The 22,031-nt window shown below is 42.8% G+C and overlaps 1 protein-coding gene and 1 long non-coding RNA gene across 2 annotated transcripts; both read right to left on the reverse strand.

Annotated features, from left to right (window-relative positions):
• Positions 1–12,446: 12,446 nt before the first annotated feature.
• On the reverse strand, positions 12,447–15,634 carry LOC130698386 (uncharacterized). Its single transcript, XM_057521046.1, has 9 exons — positions 15,603–15,634; positions 15,481–15,545; positions 15,244–15,435; positions 14,875–15,012; positions 14,430–14,800; positions 13,750–14,374; positions 13,487–13,677; positions 12,846–13,423; positions 12,447–12,780 (listed from the first exon to the last, which is right to left on the reverse strand). Exons 1-9 carry the CDS (start codon positions 15,632–15,634, stop codon positions 12,447–12,449), a joined length of 2,526 nt encoding a protein of 841 aa, XP_057377029.1.
• A 3,942-nt stretch (positions 15,635–19,576) lies between these two features.
• Positions 19,577–20,122, reverse strand: LOC132088233 (uncharacterized). Its single transcript, XR_009421622.1, has 3 exons — positions 20,024–20,122; positions 19,752–19,954; positions 19,577–19,693 (listed from the first exon to the last, which is right to left on the reverse strand). It is a non-coding gene; the product is annotated as an uncharacterized LOC132088233 (long non-coding RNA).
• Between the last annotated feature and the right edge of the window lie 1,909 nt (positions 20,123–22,031).

The following is a 22,031-nucleotide window of genomic DNA, read 5'->3' on the forward strand; positions in this document are numbered from 1 at the left end:
TGAAGCCGATGAAGGAGGATTAAACATAAGCAATGTTCAAATGAAATATCGTTCCCTCTTTTTAGAAAACCTGATTGTTCACTTAATGAAAAATCCCAAAAGCGAAAATGGGAAAATGCTTAGTTACTGGTTAGGATTTAAACTGAGAAAAGTTATAGACATTACACCTGGACCAAGCTGTGATAAACCTCTTTTATTTTTAAAAAATGTTGTGGAAGATATTCACAAAATAGGACAAAAAACAATATTAACCCAGGAAATTAAAACCAAAGAAACATACCATATACTAGTCAATAAAGTAAAAAAAAACCCCAAAGATAATTACAAAAAATCCAAATACTAATTTTTGACCAGATTTTAAAGCACTAACACAAAAATTTTTATCACCTTTGCAAAAAGAACATCTTTTTATGTAAATCCATAACGTACTCCCAACCAAAGAAGGATTAATTAAATGTAACCAAATAACATCATCTACCTGTGACCGATGTGAAGAAATAGAAACAATACAACACTTATTTCAATGTAAAGTAACTAAACCAGCAGTTAAATACATTCAAAGACGCATTTGAAGAATGTACGAAAACAAATTTTGCCAAAATTTAAAACAACTATATTGTAGCGAATGGTTTCTTGCTAGTTCAAGAAAGACGAGAGTGGCCTGGGAGAGAGCTTCAACGCTCCGTTATAGCTGTAACGGGGAGACTCACCATCCGTCGGAAATGGTCGTCTTCCTCCATCCGATCGCTTTAGCCTTGGATGGACGGAAGATGCGAACCATGAAAAACCCGGGCAGAGTAGTCAGGCAGTGGGTAGTCTGGTCGGACGTGAGTTAGTCGTGTTAGTCTACTTTCTTTAACTGGTGCGTTTCTGCCCTCAGTGTAAGCAGTTTTTCCCCCTTTGATGTTATCCTTTTAGTGCTATGCCTTGTGTAGTTTGCCGTGTTGGTTAAAACCCTCAAATAAACAGTTACTCCCGTGATCGGTCGTTACATGGTGGAGATGCAGGGTACACCTGCCTGCTAGAGTAAGGTAAGTCTTTTGGCGTTTTCGTGAAGGTAATAGTGGAGTAAGGAGCTAGGAGGCGGGTACTGTTGAGAGGTCCTTGGGAAGTGCGACCAGCGGGTACGGTTACCTTAAATTGCTTGGGCATAGGACCACAGTTCCGGCCGAACTTCTTGCCCCTCTGTTTTCCTCCACTGCCTGTGAAGACCTTGTTCTGTGGGTAAAATAGGTGTACGGGGAGAACCTTGAGACCGGAGAGTCGTAGGATTTCGGGTTAGGGGGGTAGATGAATTTTGGTCAACTTAGGCAAAGTAAAAGGATAAGGGGGATGGCAGCATCACCTGAGAGGGAGATTAGGGAGCGCGTAGAACAAGGAAGGGAATTGGGGGTTAAGCCTAAAGTCCCTACGGGAGCTTGCGTAGACGCAGGGACTCAGACTTCACCCACGATCAGCTTCGAATCCTGGAGCTGAATCTCAGAAACCGGTCGGGAGCGTAGGTGCACAGACTCAGGTTGTCTGTAATTACCAGAGGTTGCGAGCGCAACAGAACCCCGGGATAGTGGGATCGGAGAGCAGACGGTAGTCGAGCCGGCGAGCACCTGTGAGGAAGTAGGTGGGAGAGAACGTGCGTCGACGTACCCACTTTTCCTAGACAGTAAGTCTGCCAGTAGAGGCGAATTAGTTGAGGGCGCAATAGATAGAACCGTCGCCGAATCCCTGCAGTGGGACTCGGGAGATTTGCGCGAGGTTTTGGCGGAATCGGGACCCTCAGAAGGAGAGACTAGTGAAGACTTGGGTTCAAGCTTCCAGGGTTCAAGCTTCCGGGGTTGGAGAGGTCCTAACGATTCTTCGAAAGATTCGCCTGTAGAGACTTCTAGTGACGAAGAGGAGACAAGCAGCGAACGTTCTAGTAGCACCGTCCCTTCCCCCTTGACACAGTTGGCAATGGCTCAGCGGGCACCGGCCCCTCAGCTGAAGTATCGTTCTCCTCCAATTTTCTACGGGAAAAAGGAGGAGGATGCGGCCGATTGGTTGGAGGGCTACGAGAGTACTGCTCAGTACAATCGTTGGGGGAATACCGAGAAGGCCGAAAATTTTGGGATGCATCTGGATGGGGCGGCTCGTAAGTGGTTCCTTTGCTCGGGCGCTCCCACGGATTGGGAGGATACTCCAGCGGTGGCAGCGGCCCCGGGGGTAGCTGCTGTCCCGGCGGTGCCCGGGTTGCGAACGAGATTCCTCACGGAATTTCAGTCACAGCATTATGGCCGCTATCAAGAAGCTAGACTACGGCAGCGCAAGCAGGGCATCGAGGAATCGGGAGTAGAATACTTCTACGACGTAATCGACTTATGTCGTAAGGTAGATCCGGGGATGTCTGAGGAGGCAAAAGTAGACTATCTTTTTAGGGGACTGAAGCCCACCTTGCTGGAGAAGGTTTGGATAGTTAGCCCCAAAACGTCCGCAGAGTTTTTGGTAGCCCTAAAATTGCACTCCGAGGCCTCGGAATTAGCTAATCGACTCGACTGGGCCATTAGCGTCCTGGGCGCTGCGAAGGGTGGGGCACCACCTAAGCAAGATACGAAAGACGAGTTACGCGACTTATTTCTTGAGTTAAAGGCGGAACTCGCTGAATTGAAGCGGGCAGCTAAATCCTCGGGGACCACTGCTAAGAGGGAGGGGGCGAGGTCTCCACAGGGTTCCGTCTCCTTCGCGTCACGCACGTCGGATGGGAAACCGATTTGCCATAGGTTTGGGAAAGCAGGTCACATCGCTCGCTATTGTATGGCGGAAAAGGTGAATGACAAAAAGAAGGAGCCGGCGCGCAAGCAGCCGGATGCGGGACGCGACGACCCGCAGGATGATAGAAAGGGGAGCCGGAAGGACGACCGAAGAGACGGGTCGCGCACAGATGGGGCAACCCGTGAGAAGAAGGTCGAAAGTCGCGAAGCCCGAGAAAGCGATAGCATGAGCGTCGGGATGGTCTCGACCGACGAGGACGAAGCCCAGGAACCAACGGTCCTGCTTATAGACTCTTCTCGTTTAATTACGGAAACTGTAACCTGTCAGGGAGTGGATATTCGGGCCGTAATCGACACTGGCGCCGTAGTATCGGTGGCGTCTCCTGATTTACAGCGGAAGCTACAGAGGGAACGGGTAGAGTGGGATGGGCCGTCGGTGGTGATGGTAAATGGTCAGAAGGCCCCTCCGTTAGGAGCTATGGAGTTAGAGATCGAGCACCAGGGTAAAAGGGCCAGCGGTCAAGTACTAGTACTCGAGATGAGAGGCATCGAGTTACTGCTAGGGAATGATTTCCTTAGCCAGTTTAAAAGGTTGCAAATTAACTATGATGCGGAGCGCCCGGAGTTGGTGCTAGGGAGCCTAGTGGAAGAGTTGGCTGAAGAGGCAGAGCGCAGGTCAAGGCCGAAGATAGTAGCCAAGAAAGCTAGAATGCTCCCTCCCCGGGCCATTGTTCCGGTAGAGATTGAACCTACAAATTTGGGGGAAGCAACTTGGATGATTGAGCCCTCTGAGCATCTCTCGCGGGTTAAGAGAGTTACCACCGGGAAGGTGCTAGTGTCAGCTGACCCCTACTCGATCGCGTACTCATCGTAAATTGGGCTAATCGCCAAACGTACTTGCGGGAGGGCACGGTGTTAGGCCAGATGGAGATCATCGATTCTTCTGTGGTACCCATTGAGGGAGCTGTGCAGCAAAACGGAGAGGAAGGTGCGGCTATCGTGCTAACGTCCGAGGAGGTCCTTCCCGACTTTTCGGATGCGGGGGCCATCCCCCGCGAAGCCTTTAGAAAACAAGTTTCGGCAGACCTCCCTGCCGCTGAAGCTGAAAAGCTGGTGGACGTACTCGAAGAGTTTAACACCTGTTTTGCGTTGAGAGATGGTGAACTAGGGATGCGCCGAGAGGCTGAGCACCGCATTAACACGGGGACTGCAGCACCCGTTCACCAACCGCCCTACAAAAGCGCGTGGAAAGAAAGAGCAATAGTCCAGGAACAGGTCGACCAAATGCTAAAAAAGGGTGTGATCGAGCGCTCAAGCAGCCCTTGGCCTCGCCTGTGGTTCTGGTAAAGAAAAAGGATGGAAGCTGGCGTTTTTCTGTCGACTATCGTCGGTGAACTCCATCTCAGTAAGGGACGTATACCCTTTGCCGAGAATCGAAGAGACGCTGTCGCGTATGGGAAATGCCTGTATTTTTAGCAACATCGACCTTGAGAGTGGGTACTGGCAGGTACCCCTTCACGAGGCCGACAAAGAAAAGACCGCGTTCGTCACCCCCGACGGCCTATACCAGTTCCTGGTGATGCCGTTTGGGTTGGCTTCAGCCCCCGGGACCTTCCAACGGATGATGGATTTAGTCCTGGCCGGACTTAGGTGGTCAATTTGCCTCGTCTACCTGGATGACATAATTATCTACGCTTCGGGAGTGAAAGAACATTTAAGCCGAGTCCGTCAAGTTCTGACCGCCTTACAAAGTGCGGGCTTAAAGATCAAGTTAGTCAAATGTCAGTTTGGAGCCAGTGAGATCAAAGCTCTTGGTCACGTAATCAGTGGACTAGGTGTCCGCCCTGATCCCGATAAAATTAACGCCATTGTCAACTTTCCCATTCCATCCTCTTTCAATAAACCGAGCGAAAGGTTGAAATGCGTACGTAGCTTCGTTGGGTTGTGTTCTTATTACCGTAGGTTTATCCCTCAGTTCGCCCAGTCCGCAAAGCCGTTTACGGACCTGTTTAAGAAAGGAGGTTGTTTTGCGTGGGAAGCACCCCAGGAAGCGAGCTTCTTTTCATTGAAGCAGGCGTTGACTCGAGCTGCGATTTTAGCCTACCCCGATTTTGATAGGCCTTTTGAAATTCACCCTGACGCTTGTGACTACGGCCTAGGGGCCGTACTGCTACAACGTTTTGACAATGTGGAGAGGCCATTGGCCTACGCGAGTCGACTACTGTCTAAAAGTGAAAATAACTATTCGATCACCGAGAAGGAGTGTTTGGCCTTGGTGTGGGCCGTGAAGAAGTTTCGCAGTTACATCTGGGGCATGGAAACTCTGGTGGTAACCGACCACCACGCCCTTTTTTGGTTGTTGACAAAGAAGGACTTAGCAGGGCGCCTAGCTCGTTGGAGTCTCCAGCTCCAAGAATTCTTGCTACGTATCGTTCATCGGAACGGGAGATTACATTCAGACGCGGACGCTCTCTCTCGTTACCCAACGGACTCTCCGCAAGAACTGGACGAAGAATTGCACTGTATGGTTGCTGCCCTGAGTGTCGACCTGGAAAGCAAAAGTGCGTTACAGTGCGCCCAGAAAAATGAGTGGAAGCTTGTATTTGCTGAATTGGAAAAAGGGAAACCATACCCCCAATATCGTCTTAGGGATGGACTGCTATATCGTGCAAAAGTCATGGAAGACGGTCTCCTCTTACGTCTGTGTGTTCCCCAATCCTTCAGAGGGGAGGTGATGCGTGCTTGTCATCACGACATTACTGCTGGATACTTGGGACTCACGCGGACACTACACAAGATACAGGCCCGGTATTGTTGGCCAGGCATGGGAGAGGAGATCCGTGATTTCCTGCGGAAGTGTCGCGAGTGTCAATCGCGCAAGCCGGTATACCAGCGTCCGGCTGGATTCATGGAAATCCAGCAAAGTGAGCGTCCCTTCGAGAGACTAGGAATGGACATTTTAGGTCCCTTCACTCTTCGAAAACCGGTAACACCAACATCATTGTTGCCGTTGACTACGTTACTAAGTGGGCAGAGACTAAAGCCCTGCCGAGAGCAGACGCCGCAGAGGTGGCTGACTTTTTGGTAAAAAGTGTGTTGTTACGTCATGGAGCCCCTCGTCAATTGACAACCGACCAAGGGCGCTGCTTTATGGCGGAGGTGACGCAGAAGGTGCTACAGGCGATGGAAATCAACCATACGTCCACCACGGCATACCGACCTCAGGCAAATGGGTTGGTCGAGCGGCTAAATCATACTCTAGCCGATATGCTATCTATGTATGTTGGTGTGGTGCAGTGTGGATCACCGGGATTGGGATGAATCCTTGCCGTTTGTAACCTTCGCCTACAATACCAGCCGCCAGGAAAGTACGGGAAGGACCCCTTTTTACCTCGTGTATGGGATGGAGGCTTTTCTCCCTGTCGACGGTGCCTTGAGTTCCGACCCCAATCTTGTTCCTCCTCGCGACCGGGACCCAACGAAATGGGCCTTGGAAAGGTTACAACGAGCGTATCAGGACGTACAGAGGCTGAGCGCTACGGTACACAAAAAGCAGAAGGTGCCGTACGATGAGGGACGCCGAGAAGCCCCGACTTATCTGCCTGGTGAAGAGGTGTTAATTTACAAACCAATCCGGAAGGTAGGGAAGTCGGAGAAGCTTCTGCATCGCTGGTTTGGGCCGTACACGGTTGTGCGCCAAACCACTCCCAGCAACTATGAGGTCAAGCTCGGCAAGTCCCCAAAATCCGAAATTGTACATGTCAAGCAGATCAAGCCTTTCGTCGATTGTGTGAGTCCTAGGCCCCAGGTGCAAGCCACCAGTGCTATGGGCACCGGCGATCAACCAGGGGAGACTTGTCTGCGTCGCCAACCCCGGGCCCACACTGGAAACCGGGCACCAGAACAACCACCGGAGCAACCACCGCCCGCGGAGTCCACCCTTCCGCGACCGGCCACACCGCCCGCTGAAGAGGGAGGTGGAGGCCTCCGACGTTCCGCAAGGATCCGAGCGGCCAGAAAAACATTCCTGTTGACCTTCCCGCTCCTGTTTATCCTCACGGTGATAGGAGAATTTAAGCACGCTTCAACTAAAGAAGTAGTGGCTTATCAAGGAGTGATTTTTAAATCCGAGGGGGAAGTGTCGTTCTCCGACTCCGAATGGGTCGTGGCCACCGACCTTACGTTCGACCACCTGACAACCATGATGAAGACCTTACACGAGTGGCTCGAAGTGAAAGTGGTTACTATGGCTAATCGTTATGATGGCCCTAGAGACAAATTTAAGCTGACGCTACAACAACATGTGAAGGGGAGAGCCCTAGTTGAGTTAGGGAAGCTACGGCGTTGTAACCAACGTTTTAGTGACCTAAAAACAGCTGTTAACCTGCAAGCAGCGAGGCGGAAGCGAGGATTAATTGACGGAGGTGGTAAAGTACTCAATTGGCTCTTCGGAGTGTCCACGCAGGAGGACCTCGAACATGTCCATGGTCGCCTGGAAAAATTGTCCACGGAGACTACCTCAATAGTGCATGCTTTGGAGGTCCACGCATCTCTCATCAATGAGACGTTGTGGGAAACGAAAGCAGTAGCTGATGCTGTGAATGAGCTACAGACTGCTTTCGCGCAAATCGAGAGAGAAACCTGGAAATTAGACCAAAAAATGGAAGGAGTCGTACGAGAAATGGAGACACATTGGATAGCAATCACGAGAGTGGAGGATGCCTTTCGGCAGGTGGAGTCCGCCCTCGCCTGGCTTGATGAAGAACTGAACAGCTTTTCGGTTGGCATAGCTACAATGTCCATGGGGCGGCTTCCGGTTACTCTTTTTCCTCCATTACAAGTGCAAGCTGTGCTGAAGGAAATCTAGGCGGTTCTACCTCCAGGCTGGTCGTTGAGCCCATCCATCCAGAACGGGGATATCTGGAAGGTGTATGCGGAAGCGAAAGTGGTAGTAGCCACCGAAGGTAACTACCTCCGCATTTTCATGCACTTACCCGTGTTCGAGTTTCCTTTCAGATTTACGCTGTATGAGGTCATCAGCTTGCCGCGTCCCATCGGCAATGCCACGCTAGGTGCTCAGTTTGAGCCCCTTCCCCCATTTCTCGCCGTGGCCGGTGATAGTCAGGCTTTTGTGGAATTGTCGGTGTCCGACTCTGCCCGCTGTGTGACTTCCTCTACGTCCATCTGCCCAATCAGCCGAGCAGTAAATAGGAAACACCGGGAGTCAAGTTGCGCAATGGCGCTGTTTCTGAAGGACGAGGTGCGGAGCCGCCTTCACTGCAAAACTAAGCTTTAGCCCTGGAGAGGCCAACAAACGGTGTATCTAGGTCACCGTAGGTGGGGTTATTCCACGACGCAAGAGACGACTATAACGTTCATCTGTCCACACGAACGCGGGAGACCGAACACCGTTATTAAGAAGGAAGCGTTTGATGTCTTCGAGGTACCAATGTCGTGTTCAGCACACACGGACGATTGGATTTTTCAAGCAAGCTTCAGAAAAAGTGTCAAACATGCACTCAGCAACAGCACTCTACCGACTATGACGCAGCTCGAGAATTTGGTTCAACTTCTATCGGAGACTGCCGAAGAGGAAACTTCATCGCCCGGCGAAAAAAATGGTGCGCCTAACAAGCCCCTACTATCGCGCCGCGCTAAGTTTCAGAGCCGTGTTTAACTCATGGGTGAACACTTGCGCGTGATTGAAGAAGAAGAGAAAGCAAGAGTGGCTATGGAGGTCGACCGCACCGTCGGGCTCCGTTATCCCTACGAAATAGTTGTCGCGATAGTCGGGTTGTTGCTGGGCTTTGGAATATCGTTACTTTTCGGCTGGCGTGGATTTCAGTTGTCGCTCGCCAGCGTTACCCAACGCATAGTCGAACTAGAAAGCCGACTAGCTGTACACGAGGCTGACGTAGAAGGACGACTGTAATTCGACCCTCCGAATACAGAAAGACTCTGTTCAATCTCGCTTCGTGTCGTTATTATTATGTTTACTCCTTATATTCCCTTATATGTAGTCTGCCCGATATTTTATGTGTAGTTTTTCTGCTGTTAAAGGTAGTGTGTTGCATTTGTTTCATTTACGTTATTTGGGTCTAGTCCTACGCCCGTCTAGTTTCTGCTCGCGGACAATGCGATCGGGACGAGTCGCAGGCTGAGGAGGGGGGTGTAGCGAATGGTTTCTTGCTAGTTCAAGAAAGACGAGAGTGGCCTGGGAGAGAGCTTCAACGCCCGTTCTCACCCTCCGTTATAGCTGTAACGGGGAGACTCACCATCCGTCGGAAATGGTCGTCTTCCTCCATCCGATCGCTTTAGCCTTGGATGGACGGAAGATGCGAACCATGTAAAACCCGGGCAGAGTAGTCAGGCAGTGGGTAGTCTGGTCGGACGTGAGTTAGTCGTGTTAGTCTACTTTCTTTAACTGGTGCGTTTCTGCCCTCAGTGTAAGCAGTTTTTCCCCCTTTGATGTTATCCTTTTAGTGCTATGCCTTGTGTAGTTGGCCGTGTTGGTTAAAACCCTCAAATAAACAGTTACTCCCGTGATCGCTCGTTACAATATTTATTAGATTTCCCCAAGACTACAAAACAAAAGCAAAATAAAGCAATTTTTTTAGCAGCAAACCTGAGCATTATCTTGTGGAAAAAAAGGAAAAGGGAAAATTTTATGAATGAATTTATTACCTCTTTAAAATTAGAAGAAAAACAAATAGAAAATAATCCAAATTTTAATTTATGGTTGTTAAGATAATTAAGAAATACAAACAAACAAAGTAATATAAAAAAAGGGCCAGATGTCACAAGCTTTTTAGTGTTTAGTTAAGCCGCAGAACAATTGAAGTAAATTAGAGCCATCTAGTGGCTGAAGAAAAAAATACCGCGTTCTATACCCGTAACCACCTCAATTATTAAAAATCCCACGGTAAGTTTTTCGGTTCACCGTTCACAAAGTTTGATTAACTTCAAGGTAATATAGGTGACCTGATGTCACGAAGTATTTGTTTTTCGTCTTTTATCTAAATCGTGTTTTTCCTTCCCAACGGACGGGATTTTTGTGTGTCGCCTATTTTCTACTATGTTTATTCGATTGATTTGATTAACATGAGAAGGGAAAAAGCACAAGCGCGTTCTAAACTATGGAACAAACATATTGACATTATTAGGGAAAAACAAAAGTTTTCTTCCGTGTCTTTTTCTTTTCTTCTTTTTTTTTCTTCCGCCTTACAATTGATCATATCAATCGCACCTTGGCCTTTTGTGAGCTGAGTCCCACAGCTCTGGCGGCCAGTTGTATAGTGGCGGATGGCGTTTAGCTGGATCTAAGTCCAGAATCCTTTTCAAGGAGTTGACCGCGCTGCCCCAATCTTCAGAGAAGAGGTCGGCGTTAAGTCTTGTGGTGAATTTGTTTGTTTTCTCTTCAAGACGTCGCTCGTAGTTGCGATGGGCCACATCCCAGGGGTCTTGGCTAGTCTGGTCTGGGGATCGAGGTGTTTGGTTGAGCACCTCGGCCGTGTTTTCTGTAGTTGGTTCCCAGGACAAGTCGGCATTGGGCTCCGCTGTTGTCACCACTTCGTTAACTTACGCTTCTTCACCAGTCGCTTCGACTATGACCTGTCCGTAGTTAACGGTGGGTTGGTCTTCCATCCTTGTTTGATGATGCTTTGGGGTGTGTATAAAAAATCTTTTCAGAGTTGTGACTACAACGAGTTGTCACAAAGATGTGGCTCTTTTCGATCTACTCGCTGTTATATACTTTCGAATTGTTTGAAACGCGATCAACAGAATTGCATGCGGATGAGCTATCAGATTTAATTTCTGAAACGCATTGGCAATTGTCTATTCCTTTGCGGGCGTCGCCAATCGGCGTTGCCGATTGTCCTACTTATCTACTTTTTAAATCGGAGCGGAAAATATTCAAGGTCACTACGGCGGCAGCAGCAGCCGCTATAGGCTCTAAAAAATATTTTCCGCTCCGATTTATTATGTAGAGGAATAGGAAAATCGGCAACTATGCGGGATGGGAAGAGAGCGCAAATTTCCTTGGAATAAAAATTTGCCGTTTTTAACTCAAAATTAGAGTGATTCTGCATATGGCATGATACGCAAAATCCCATATTAGATTATAGTTTAAATGATGTTTTTTTTAAGCCCAAAAACGCCCTCGTAGCCCCATTTATCGTTGCGTACATGAGAGCCAAAGTAGCCCCATTTACTATTGGCCCTCTTGACTGTCCGGAAACTTTTGCCAGCTATTTCAAAAGACCTTTCCCGTGAAAGAAAAATTCACAAAAAAAAATCATGTATAAAAATAATCTTAAGGAAAAATTTCATTTTCAGAATCATCTATGTCCGATGATTAGTAGATTTTTAAGAGTTTAAAGAAAACCGGTTTTTCCATAAGCTGCTCTCGGCTGTCCGGAAACTTTCGGCAGGTACTGTACTTTTACAATTCTATAAGGGCCTTTATATTTGGAAGTAAATTTCCTGCTATCGCCCTCTTTTACTACTCTAATATCTAATAACATTCTATCTCCTACCAAATATTGTTTTACATTCGCTCTTTTATTATATTGCTCCCTCTGACGTTTTCTGGCTTTTTCACTCTCCTCACGGACGCGTTGGAAACTATAGCGCAAGCGTTCTGCTAAGTTACCTACGTAATCCGATGCGGATATAAATGTTTTTGGGGATGCGTCAAAAAATTCATTGATGGGTAGATTAGGGTCTCTACCGTGTAATTAGTAATAAGGGGTGTCCAGTGTAGATGAATGGAAAGAACTACAATAAGCAAATAAAACATCATCCAGCAAATCTTCCCAATTTGCATGCTCTCAATCTTTTAATTCTTTCCTCAACATTGTTGTTAATGTCTTATTAAACCTTTCTGTTTCTCCGTTGCTAGCTGGATATAAGCAGTTGTTAATCTCTGTTCAATTTTCAATGTTTTACAAAAGTAACGAAATAATGTCGACGTGAAATTGGTTCCGCGGTCTGAAAGAATAGCTTTCGGCATACCGGGTCTAACTATAATTGTTCTGTATACACATTCTACTGTTGTCTGCGCAGTCTGATCCTTTAAAGCAACAGCTTCTACCCATGGGCTAAAATAATCTGTGATAACTAAAATGTAACTGTTTCCATTGGGCGAAGCGGGTGTGATGGGGCCTAGAAAATCCATGCCGATAACTTGAAAAGGGGCCTTTGCAATTTCATGAGGATGCAATAATGCTCTGTAAATTGACGAAGTGTTGGCAATGCATACCTCACAAGCTTGACAATATTCTTTGATGTCTTTTCTCAAATTAGAGCAATAATAATGATTCTTTGCTTTCAAATAGGTTTTGTAAAAGGCTAAATGTCCACTCATGGGTGCATCAGGTAGTTCTTTGAGCACTAGATGGCGCAACGATGCAGGCAAGACCAACTGATGGCTAGTTTCGTTTCTTTTGCTATCGGAAGATGGCAGCACGTGCTGGTAAAGCGTACCGTGAATAACTTCAAAACAGGGTTGGAAGCGGTACTTTAAAAAAGTACCGTTACCGCGGTAGCGGTACTTCAATTTTCGTAAAAAGTAGCGCGGTAGCGGTAGTACCGCGGTAAAATTTTTCCAAGTACCGCGCGGTAACGGTAACGGTAAAAAACGAAATTTGCAAAAATACCATCAAAATTCATGAAAATCACTGCTGTATTGATGTGATCGTATTACAATGAATTATTGGCCCTTAAAAACAACATTTTTTCAAAGTTTTCGTCTGAAAGACGATTTCTTGTTGGCCGAAATATAGTTCCAGCTACGCTGAAAAGTCGCTCGACGGAAGCAGAAGAGGGTAGGGCAGTATTATATTTCAAATACATCTCTTTAATGGACGGATATTTCCTAAGGCTGGAAATTGTTGTCGAAGGATCCCCCATGAAGGCTACGGCCTCGTTGTAGGAATTTTTGACGTTTGTGGTGGTCAAAGAGCGGAAAAAATCTTTTTTTCTTTTCGGACTAAATAAGTCGTTTTCTTCACTTTGATCTGACAGCAAAGGCGACCTTTAAATGAAAATTTAAATTAGATAGACAAAAATATTGTTGAATTTTATAAAGAATATATTTACCTGTTTGCGCTGATTGTACTGGCGCTGACAGCAAAAGTTTCATGATGAGCAAGCAATTTGTCCATAAAGTACGATTTGTTTTCCTCAATGACCCATGACATTTTAAATTTAGGGTGTAAAATAGCAGCTAGGATGTGGTCATCGTCCTGGAAGCAGGTATTAAATCTTTTGGTTACAGCTGCTATTATTTCCGTAATATAGGATTTGCAGTGAACAATGCCAGGCGTTCGCTTTAATTCCAACAATTTGTTTTTCAAAATCGTCAAAGTTGGTAGCAAATATCCCATTGAAACGTTGCGATCAGCCTGAAGGACGTCTAATGCGTCTGCCAGTGGTCGCATGATTTTGACAAATTCCTTAATATATTCTTCTTCGGCTGGACGGAAATAGGGAATATTGAAGTGTTCAAATACTTCTTTTAATTCTTGCTTCTTGTTGTGGATGAAGTATCTTATGCGTTCAACGGCGTCGAAAAATGAGTTCCAACGGGTCTCATTATGGACTACAAACAACAATTTGAGTTTTGCCTGGATGACATCCGATGCTTTTGTACTTCGATTTTGCTTTTTCCACAGCATCTTCATTTTTAGTTCTGCAGATTCTTTCAGTTTTTTTAAAGCAGGCTCCATGTTTTCAAAGACATCTTTGCTCGCGATGAGATTCAAAGAATGGGATGCGCATCTGCGATGAGTCGGAAGAGAATAGATATCTTGGGCATTGTCTTTGATATCCAAAGTTTCCGTTAACGGCAAAAAACAAAATTGTGCGTCGTCTTCATGGACTTCATCAACGTTTTCGAAATCTGCTGAAGCATCAGAAGGCAAATGTTCTGCTGTAGAATATCAGGATAACAAAAAATTATTACTATGCATCAATGAGCTTAACACTATGTATCAAAACTTACCAATATCCTCGTTTTCGACATCACTTTCTGAGAAATCTGATTCCATTTCCTCAAGAATTTTCACGAGAGAGGCGTTTTCATAGGGCTGTCTAAAGCTGCAGCCAGCTTTTGGCGAAGACTTAGCTGGTCCTTGATCAGAATCAGAAGCTACATCCACCGAAGCTACTGTATTTATTGAAGGCACTTTAACGGAAAACAACCGAAAGGCTTTGACGAAATTGCTTCCGTTGTCAGTGACAGTAGCGACGACTTTTGACGTTATGTCATATTCTTCATGAATGGACTCTATCAGTCGGGCGAGAAGGTCATAATCACACTTACCTTGAACTCTTCGAATTGCAAGGCAATAGGATTCTCGCTTAAAGTCTTCAGAAATCCAATGTATGGTCATCCCCAAAAAGCTCTTTCGTCGGGACGACCAACAGTCAGCAGTAGTACAGAGCCATTTTGCTTGATTAAGTTTTTCCTTTAGCTTCATCTTCTTCTTTTCGAAGGAAATACTTATCACTTTCCTATAGTATCCTCTACTTTTGACTTGAAGACGAGGGCATAGTCTGCGCAAGAAAAGCCTAAATTCCGGTCGTTCAGTGTGATACACCGGTAAAACAGCGTCACAGAGATATTCCTACCAAGCAGATGTAATGAAGTTTAATTAAAGAATAAAAATAATGAAAGCTTACCACGATATAGTTGTCAAACATTTCTTGCGTTAAAATGCGTGGGTAGCCACTAAACGATAGCTTTGTTTGGGTTTGTTCTGATGTTGCTGCAGTTGCCTGCGGTTGCTGTAGTGAACAAAATCGTTTCCCTTTGACACTGGCACTGTCAATTTCTTTGCAAAGGATGTTGAAGTTTTCAAGATCTTCTTTATTGTGCTTGATTGAAATGTGTTTTCTTATGTTGCCTCTTGAATTGTTCACTGCTGATAGTGCCTTTGGCTTTATTTTGCATTGTCCAATAAGGCATTCATAGTATGAAGTCCCCTTTCTCTTGCCTGGTCCAACATATTTTATTAGCGTTTCAGGGTAAAGCATGACGCGTATGTCGCCATCTAAAGTGAAATTAAATTTATATTGTAAACTAATTTTATTGGTTTTAAGTTTTTTCTATGTTTGAATTTCTCACCTTTTTTCCCTTTTCGTGTAGCACTAGTTTTCGCGTCACTAATGTTGGTGGATATGTCGAGAGATGGTTCAATGACAATATCCATACTTAAATCTTCTTCGGATATGTCATTATCATCGGTGGGAAATTCAAAATTACCTGTTTAGAATAGAAAGTTTCATTAAAGATAAGATAAGCTAGCCATCATACTTTCAAACACTATAATAACTTGAAGTACACCCATATAATAGCAAGATTTTTTTACAATACGCTATTGATGGGCTGCAATACTTCAAAACATTGAACGCTGCTGCAGTAGCAGCTATAACACACTCCTAGCATTAGCCTAAAGAACCTAGCAAAATTAAGAATTCAACTTTTGAAGGGTACCTGAGGTAGAATTTGTCCAACATTTAGAGGTATTTGATTCATCGGGGTCCCTCAAACCCTGCGAGCAGCTTTGGACAAAGCTTACTTCTTCACTCTCCAATTCCTCCGTGGATGAAGACCCTGTGTGGAGAAAAGCATCGTGTACTATGTAAGGAAGAAGATACAGTAGGTTATTAGCTGGTAATACTTTACCTTTATCGGGAGAAGCGTTAATATTAATATTATTTATGACTTTACCTCGCCGATTGGGAGCCAAACGAGGCTTCGTAAGCACTTTATTACCCGACTGGGACTTAGATTTCCTGAAAATCACATAATAGAAGATCATACCACTTACTTGATCAGGGAAAACAAATTACCTTTCAGATTGACGTTTTGGGCTTGGTGCCATAATGTATTCTTGCGATTATTGACTCTTTCACAAAAGAAACTGACTTCTGAGTTCTTACTGAATCTGAAACAACACGCTTTGAAATATTTACCTAAAATGCAGTCTGCTACATAAAGGAATAGCTTAATAAACGCATCGCTAGATGGCGTAAAAATACCGTTACCGTTTTCTTGAATTTTGCACTGGCGGTAACGGTAGCGGTAATGTTGACAAACAAATACCGCGGTAGCGGTGCGGTAGTACCGCATTATCGCGTTACTACCGCGGTAGTTTTTTAACCGCGGTAGTCCAACCCTGCTAAGCAATCTGCATTTTGGTGAATACGTCCAGTTCTATATTTTAATTCATAATTTGTTGCAGCCAACAGTATAGCCCATCGTCCTAATCTCCCATTGTTATCTTTCTGATTTTTAAGCCATTGTAGTGGACGATGATCACTAATAATGTCAAAAGGTTGGTCTAAAAGGTAATGTCGAAAATGCTTAATCACATCGATAACCGCAAGTGCCTCTTTTCAGTCGTACTGTATTTAGCTTCTGCCTTCGTTAGCTGTCTACTGGAATACGCGATTGGGTGCTCGTGACCATTTTGAATTTGAGACAGTACCGCTCCAATGCGATAATCGCATGCATCGGTGAAAAGTAAAAATTTCTCGTTGAAATTGGGGTAAGCAAGCACTGGTGGAGTCACGAGAGATGTACGCAAGGTTTCGAAAGCAATATTTTCTTCGTTTCCCCAATAAAAAGGTTTCCTGCTAAGATCTTTATGGGTTAATCTGTTAACGGTTTAGCAATTGATCCGAAATTTTTAATAAATCTTCTGTAATACTCAGCTAGACCCAGAAATGATCTGACTTCATCTACCGAAGCGGGTGTTTTATAATTAACTTTTTTCTGAATTTTACTCGGATCAGGTTTAATACCCTCAGTCGATATGACATGGCCTAAATAATTGACTGAACGTTTAATGAACTGGCATTTTTTAAGTTTTAATTTTAAATTGGCATTTTTCAATAACTCAAAAATTTCTCGAATATCGTTCAAGTGATCGTCAAAAGTGTCCGAAAAGATGATTACGTCATCCAAGTAAACTAACGCCTTACTTCCCAAAACGTCTTTCAGTACATAATTCATTAGTCTTTGAAATGTCGCAGGTGCATTACACAACCCAAATGCCATACGTTTAAATTCGTAAAGGTTATTTTCTACAACAAATGCTGTTTTTTCAATAGCCGGCTCATCCACTTGAATTTGCCAATAACCTGAAGCTAAATCAAGAGTGGTGAAAAATTTTTTTCCATACAATTTGTCCAATGTTTCATCTATCCTCGGCATAGGGAATGAAACTTTTTTTGTAATACTATTTAACTTCCTATATTCAACGCAAAATCTTACTTCTCCACCCTTTTTTCCACTAAAACCACAGGTGAAGCCCATGGCGAATGGGAATATTGGATAACATTAGCATCCAACATTTCCTGTACTTTATCCTCCAATATCTTTCTTTGATTATTTGTAACTCGATAAGGGCGTTGTCGAAGAGGGCCTCTTCCTTGTGTATCAATTGCTTATGAGATTAGTGTTCCCTAATTCTGAATCTTTTGACGCGAACAAGTCGTGGAAGTCATTTAATAGTTTTGAGAGCGGAGCTTGAAATTCAGCGTCGACTTCTGAAATTAAAACGGGCTCATTTTTTATAGTAGACTTTTCTTCTAATTTACTTAAGGCAATTTTCTCAATTACGTTATGAATAATTTCGATTACGCCTAATGTAGTGTTCCTAGGAATGATGACTTGATTTAGCGAATGATTTTCGACCATAATTTGATATTTCCCATCTTTAGCTACGTTCCCAATGAATTCCTCAATAAAAATACCATTCGGCAAACCCTCTGCTGGAATAAACATAAATGTGGTATTAGGGGGAGGTCGGAGAAAAAGGCCCAGACGAAAAAGGCCCAGACGAAAAAGGCCCGCAAAAAAGGCCCAGACGAAAAAGGCCCACTTTTTTCCAAATTTAAAAGTGGGCCTTTTTTCTCCATTGGACTGGGCCTTTTTCTCCGTTTAATTTCCATGTTCCTACAAACTTTATATTTGTTTCCAAAATATATTTCCAACCTCCTATTCCGTGGAAAGTGGAATGTACATAGGTTGCTGAAACCGTTACCTCCTATAAGGTTTGCCGAGATCAAACAATGTTAGCGTATGTACGCTAGTTAACCTTTGATTATTTATTCGTTAGCAATCTGATTTCGGATTATGTTAGTATTTATATATTGCTAATATCCCGTTTAATAAAGTTCATTTTTCACAATTTTTGTTTATTGAACTACTATCGCTTTTTTAAATATAATACAAGAAATAAATGTTTTTCGCACTTAGCCTTGTTCTGTCCACCTCTTTCATTATTCCCCCAACCCCCAGTCCATCTCCCTTATAACTTCTTTTTGTCGATACTTATGACATAGGTAAAGACCACTGATTCGTTGTTAATACCGAAACTGAATGAGTTCCGCGGGGCTTTTGTGGTTGCTGGGAAAAAAGATATGTTAACACGAAGACCTGTTTATTATTATTAACATTTTATAAATAATCTTTATAGGAATAATGTAACAAACTTAAACTGTCGTCTGAGGCAAGGACAAAAGAAAGAATATTGTAATTCAAAATTGATTCTCATACCTTTTATTTCCTTATCAGATTTTCAATTCTTTTCACAATTACAAAGAGCCAAATAAATATATTAAAATCATAACCTACTGCTATAACTATGCCAGGCGGTGACTGCCAACTGTTGTCTTGGAGCGCTTTTCACCAAAGCAATAAATAGTTCGAGCAAAACTGGAATATTTAATTTGCGTAGGAACGTCTATAAGTCAAATTTAAAAAGTTAATGCGTGGCTTTTGTTAAACAGCAATCTTTTGTTAAAGAATAACCTCACCTTTAGCCCGAGAGAACCATCTACGTCTCTGGTAAGAACTCGCGTTTTTCCAGCAATGATAAATGATTTTTTACGTTCTTCGTTTCTTGTTTTCCCCTTATGGCCATTTTCAAGCGGCTTTTGGTTACGTTATTCACATCACATACTACAGTGAAATATAAGGAAGCTTTGCACTTGACGTTAACAAAGCTACTAACAATTACAAACCAATTTAGTTTATTTTCTACCATGAAGGGCCTTTTTTATGTCTTTATTAGTGGAGACACTAATAAACCTTTTACAATGAATCTACGATTTTTTTTCTTCAAAATTTCCAAGATCATGAAGCATGCCACTGTATTTTTTATAAAAATGTATTACGACATGGCTTGCACATGAAAGAACATGAGTTTAGCTCATCAATGAGTCGGTATCAGTACTTCATACGATAAATTTTCCTTTTTTTGATTTGGTTTAATCACTTTATGTTCTTTCTTTTCAGTTTTCTTTTTCTTTATGTTGGCTTTTTTCTTTTTCTGCTGTCATTCTTTTCTCTTTACCTTTTCTTCGATGCGATCAGCCCAATTGTTTTTACTTTCTGATCTGTTTGTATCTCGTTTCTTTATTTATTTGTCAAGCAATTCCACAAAGTATTCTACCTATTGCAATACAGATAGGTTAAAAGTTTTGATGATCTTACAAATGTGTTTGTCAAATTGATAGTTTACCTGAAAACCTTCAGCTATTTGCAGATCACCATTTCATGCCTGTTTCTCTTAGTTTTTTTTTTTCATTTTAATCGTTGCCACTTATGGATCTAAATTGGTCTTTTTCAGAATGGGTGAGGGATTTAATAGTTCTCCAAAATCAAATTTGCTGAAAACTAGGCAGCCTTCACTGTTGAAAATTGATGTTGGCATTTGGCAGTTTACTTGCTAGTCTTGGTTCAGGAATTTCTGTTTAGGCAAACTCTGAAAGACCAGAGGTTGATGACACAGATGCTGCCATGGTGGCTTGTGCAAGTTTGGCAATTCAGGACCTCTTCTTCTTATTTTTCCTTTTTAATTTCTTCTTCATCCCCTCTAACTTCCGTTTAAGTTTGATTTTCGTTGTCTTATCAGACAATTCCAGCTTTTTCCCTGAAAACCAATGGAATAAACTGGCCGGTCTTCCTTAAATGTAAATGTTAACACATACCTGTTAGGTGTGAGGTGTTCATTCAGTTTATGTTCTTTCTTTTCAGTTTTCTTTTTCTTAATGTTGGCTTTTCTCGTTTTCTGTTGTTATTCCTTTCTCTTTTCCTATTCATCGATGGGTTCCGCCAACTTCTTTTTACTATCTGATTTGACTTCATCTTGTTTCTTAATAGATTTAGCAAGCAATTCCACATTGTTTTTTACCTATTGCAATACAGAAAGGTTAAAATTATTTAAGATCTTACAAATATGTTTGTCAAATTGAAAGTTTACCTGAAAACCTTCAGCTCTTTGCAGAGCACCATTTCATGACTGTTTCTCTTCAATACTTCTCGCATTCCAACTTCAGCTTGGCCATCCAAGATTTTCACTTTGGCTTTGAGTTTTTTTTGTTATCGTAGCCTCTTTTGAATCTAAAGTGTTCGCAAATTTTTAATGTGTTCTCCTAGAAAACAAAATAAACATTGAATGTGAATGAGAATGCATAATATGTTCCACGTCAACAATTTAAGTGCAAGCTGCACCTAAGTCTCTGTAGAAGAGCTTACTCAATTTACCTCTTTAAAGCAGCTATTAGGGATGTCGATTATCGATATATCATATCGGAAAACACGGCTGAAACCGATATGATATATCACATCGGAAAATCCGATATGTGAATATGATACCGATATTTCGCCACCCCATCTGCCAGTAAAAATAACAACCACACGCGGATTTCCTACACAATTTAACAGAAGGTTTTTTTTTTTAACTGACGAGGAATATATTCCTCTTCTTGGAAAAGAAGTTGAGGAATATGTTAAAAGCACAAAAATCATTTCAACTCTAATTCACCTCCTACGTCTTCTTGTACCCCAACTTCTTAACCCGTTTACATTACCTTCTTCCTCGGTGTCTTCCTTTGCTATCTTCTGAAAATTCGTATTTATTACCATTTTTTTGAGGAATGAAAATTAGCTAAATATAATCATTTGCTGGGCTCGAACCTCTGACCTTCTAAGCATGTTTCAATCGCTCTAACCACCGACCCATAGGTTCTTCCATTAGGTGTGCATTACATTGTCATATAATCGACGTTGTTTACAAATCCGATATATCGGATTGATATTTGGGATACACCACTCGACATATCTATATCGTTGTATTTTATAACTATATTATGTACCTTAGAATAATAGCTGACGAGCAGACATTTTTGGGTTCAAATCTGTTATACAGGACACAACCCAAAAATATTTTTCTAAAAAAATTTTCTTATTGGTTACATATCAATGATAAATCATCGGTTACATTACATTGGAACATTTTCTAGGAAGCTCAACAAAGCTTTTCAATTGGTTTCTTGCATATTATACGTGTGTAGTGGTCTATCAGTCAGCATGCAAAGCTGACGAGGTAGAGGTTCAAATCCAGTATTATACAGTAAACATTAACAATTTTGTCTTCACGTAGCTTCAAAAATCACTTGCACAATCAAAAGTCAAAAATATCATATCGGTACATCTATCCAATTGAACGCATCCTACTAGATAATATTTTGCTTATAGTTTTGAAATATTAATCTTATTCAGGCGAATCACACAAATTAAATATGGGACAGTCTGTTAGGTAGCGCGGTAGCCTAGTAACATGAAGTGTTGATGTTCGATTCCGCTCGCAGGATTTTTAATTTTTTTTTCCAAAAAAATCGTATCGGTTTACAAAAAAATATCGATAAAATTGTGCGATATATCGGTATCGTGATATTTAAATCAAATATCGCAAATCGACATCACTAGCAGCTATCCGTCCTTTATGGTAAAAGGAGTTTTTGGTAGAATCTATTGCACGGAAACATTTTGTCGACGAATCTAGCATATTGTTATTTTCTTTAGAGAACAACATTTTCAAGCCAAATCTAGCTTCAGGACGCCTCCACTTGAGGGCAGTATAAGCAGAGTAAGTATCCAAAAAATCGTATGAAGGGTAGTACAAAAAACAAACGTAGTAAAATAAACTCTTAAGATTGCCGATTGAAATTTTAAAAAAAATGTAATTCTTGTATTACAAGTTCAACAAAATTTAGTTACTTTTTTATTGTTCATGGTTTCCATCTGCTTATACTGCCCTCAAGTGGAGGCGTCCTGAAGCTGGATTTGGCTCGAAAATGTCGTTATCTAAAGAAAATAACAAAAAGCTAGGTTCAGATAGTGTGATTTATGGAGTGATCAGTGATAATGTTGAGAGATCAAGGTAAATAATAATAAAGTTTAAAGGTTATAATATGAGAGGCAGTTTT

This window comes from Daphnia carinata, chromosome 8 (genome assembly GCF_022539665.2).
Source record: "Daphnia carinata strain CSIRO-1 chromosome 8, CSIRO_AGI_Dcar_HiC_V3, whole genome shotgun sequence".
Classification (NCBI taxonomy): domain Eukaryota; kingdom Metazoa; phylum Arthropoda; class Branchiopoda; order Diplostraca; family Daphniidae; genus Daphnia; species Daphnia carinata.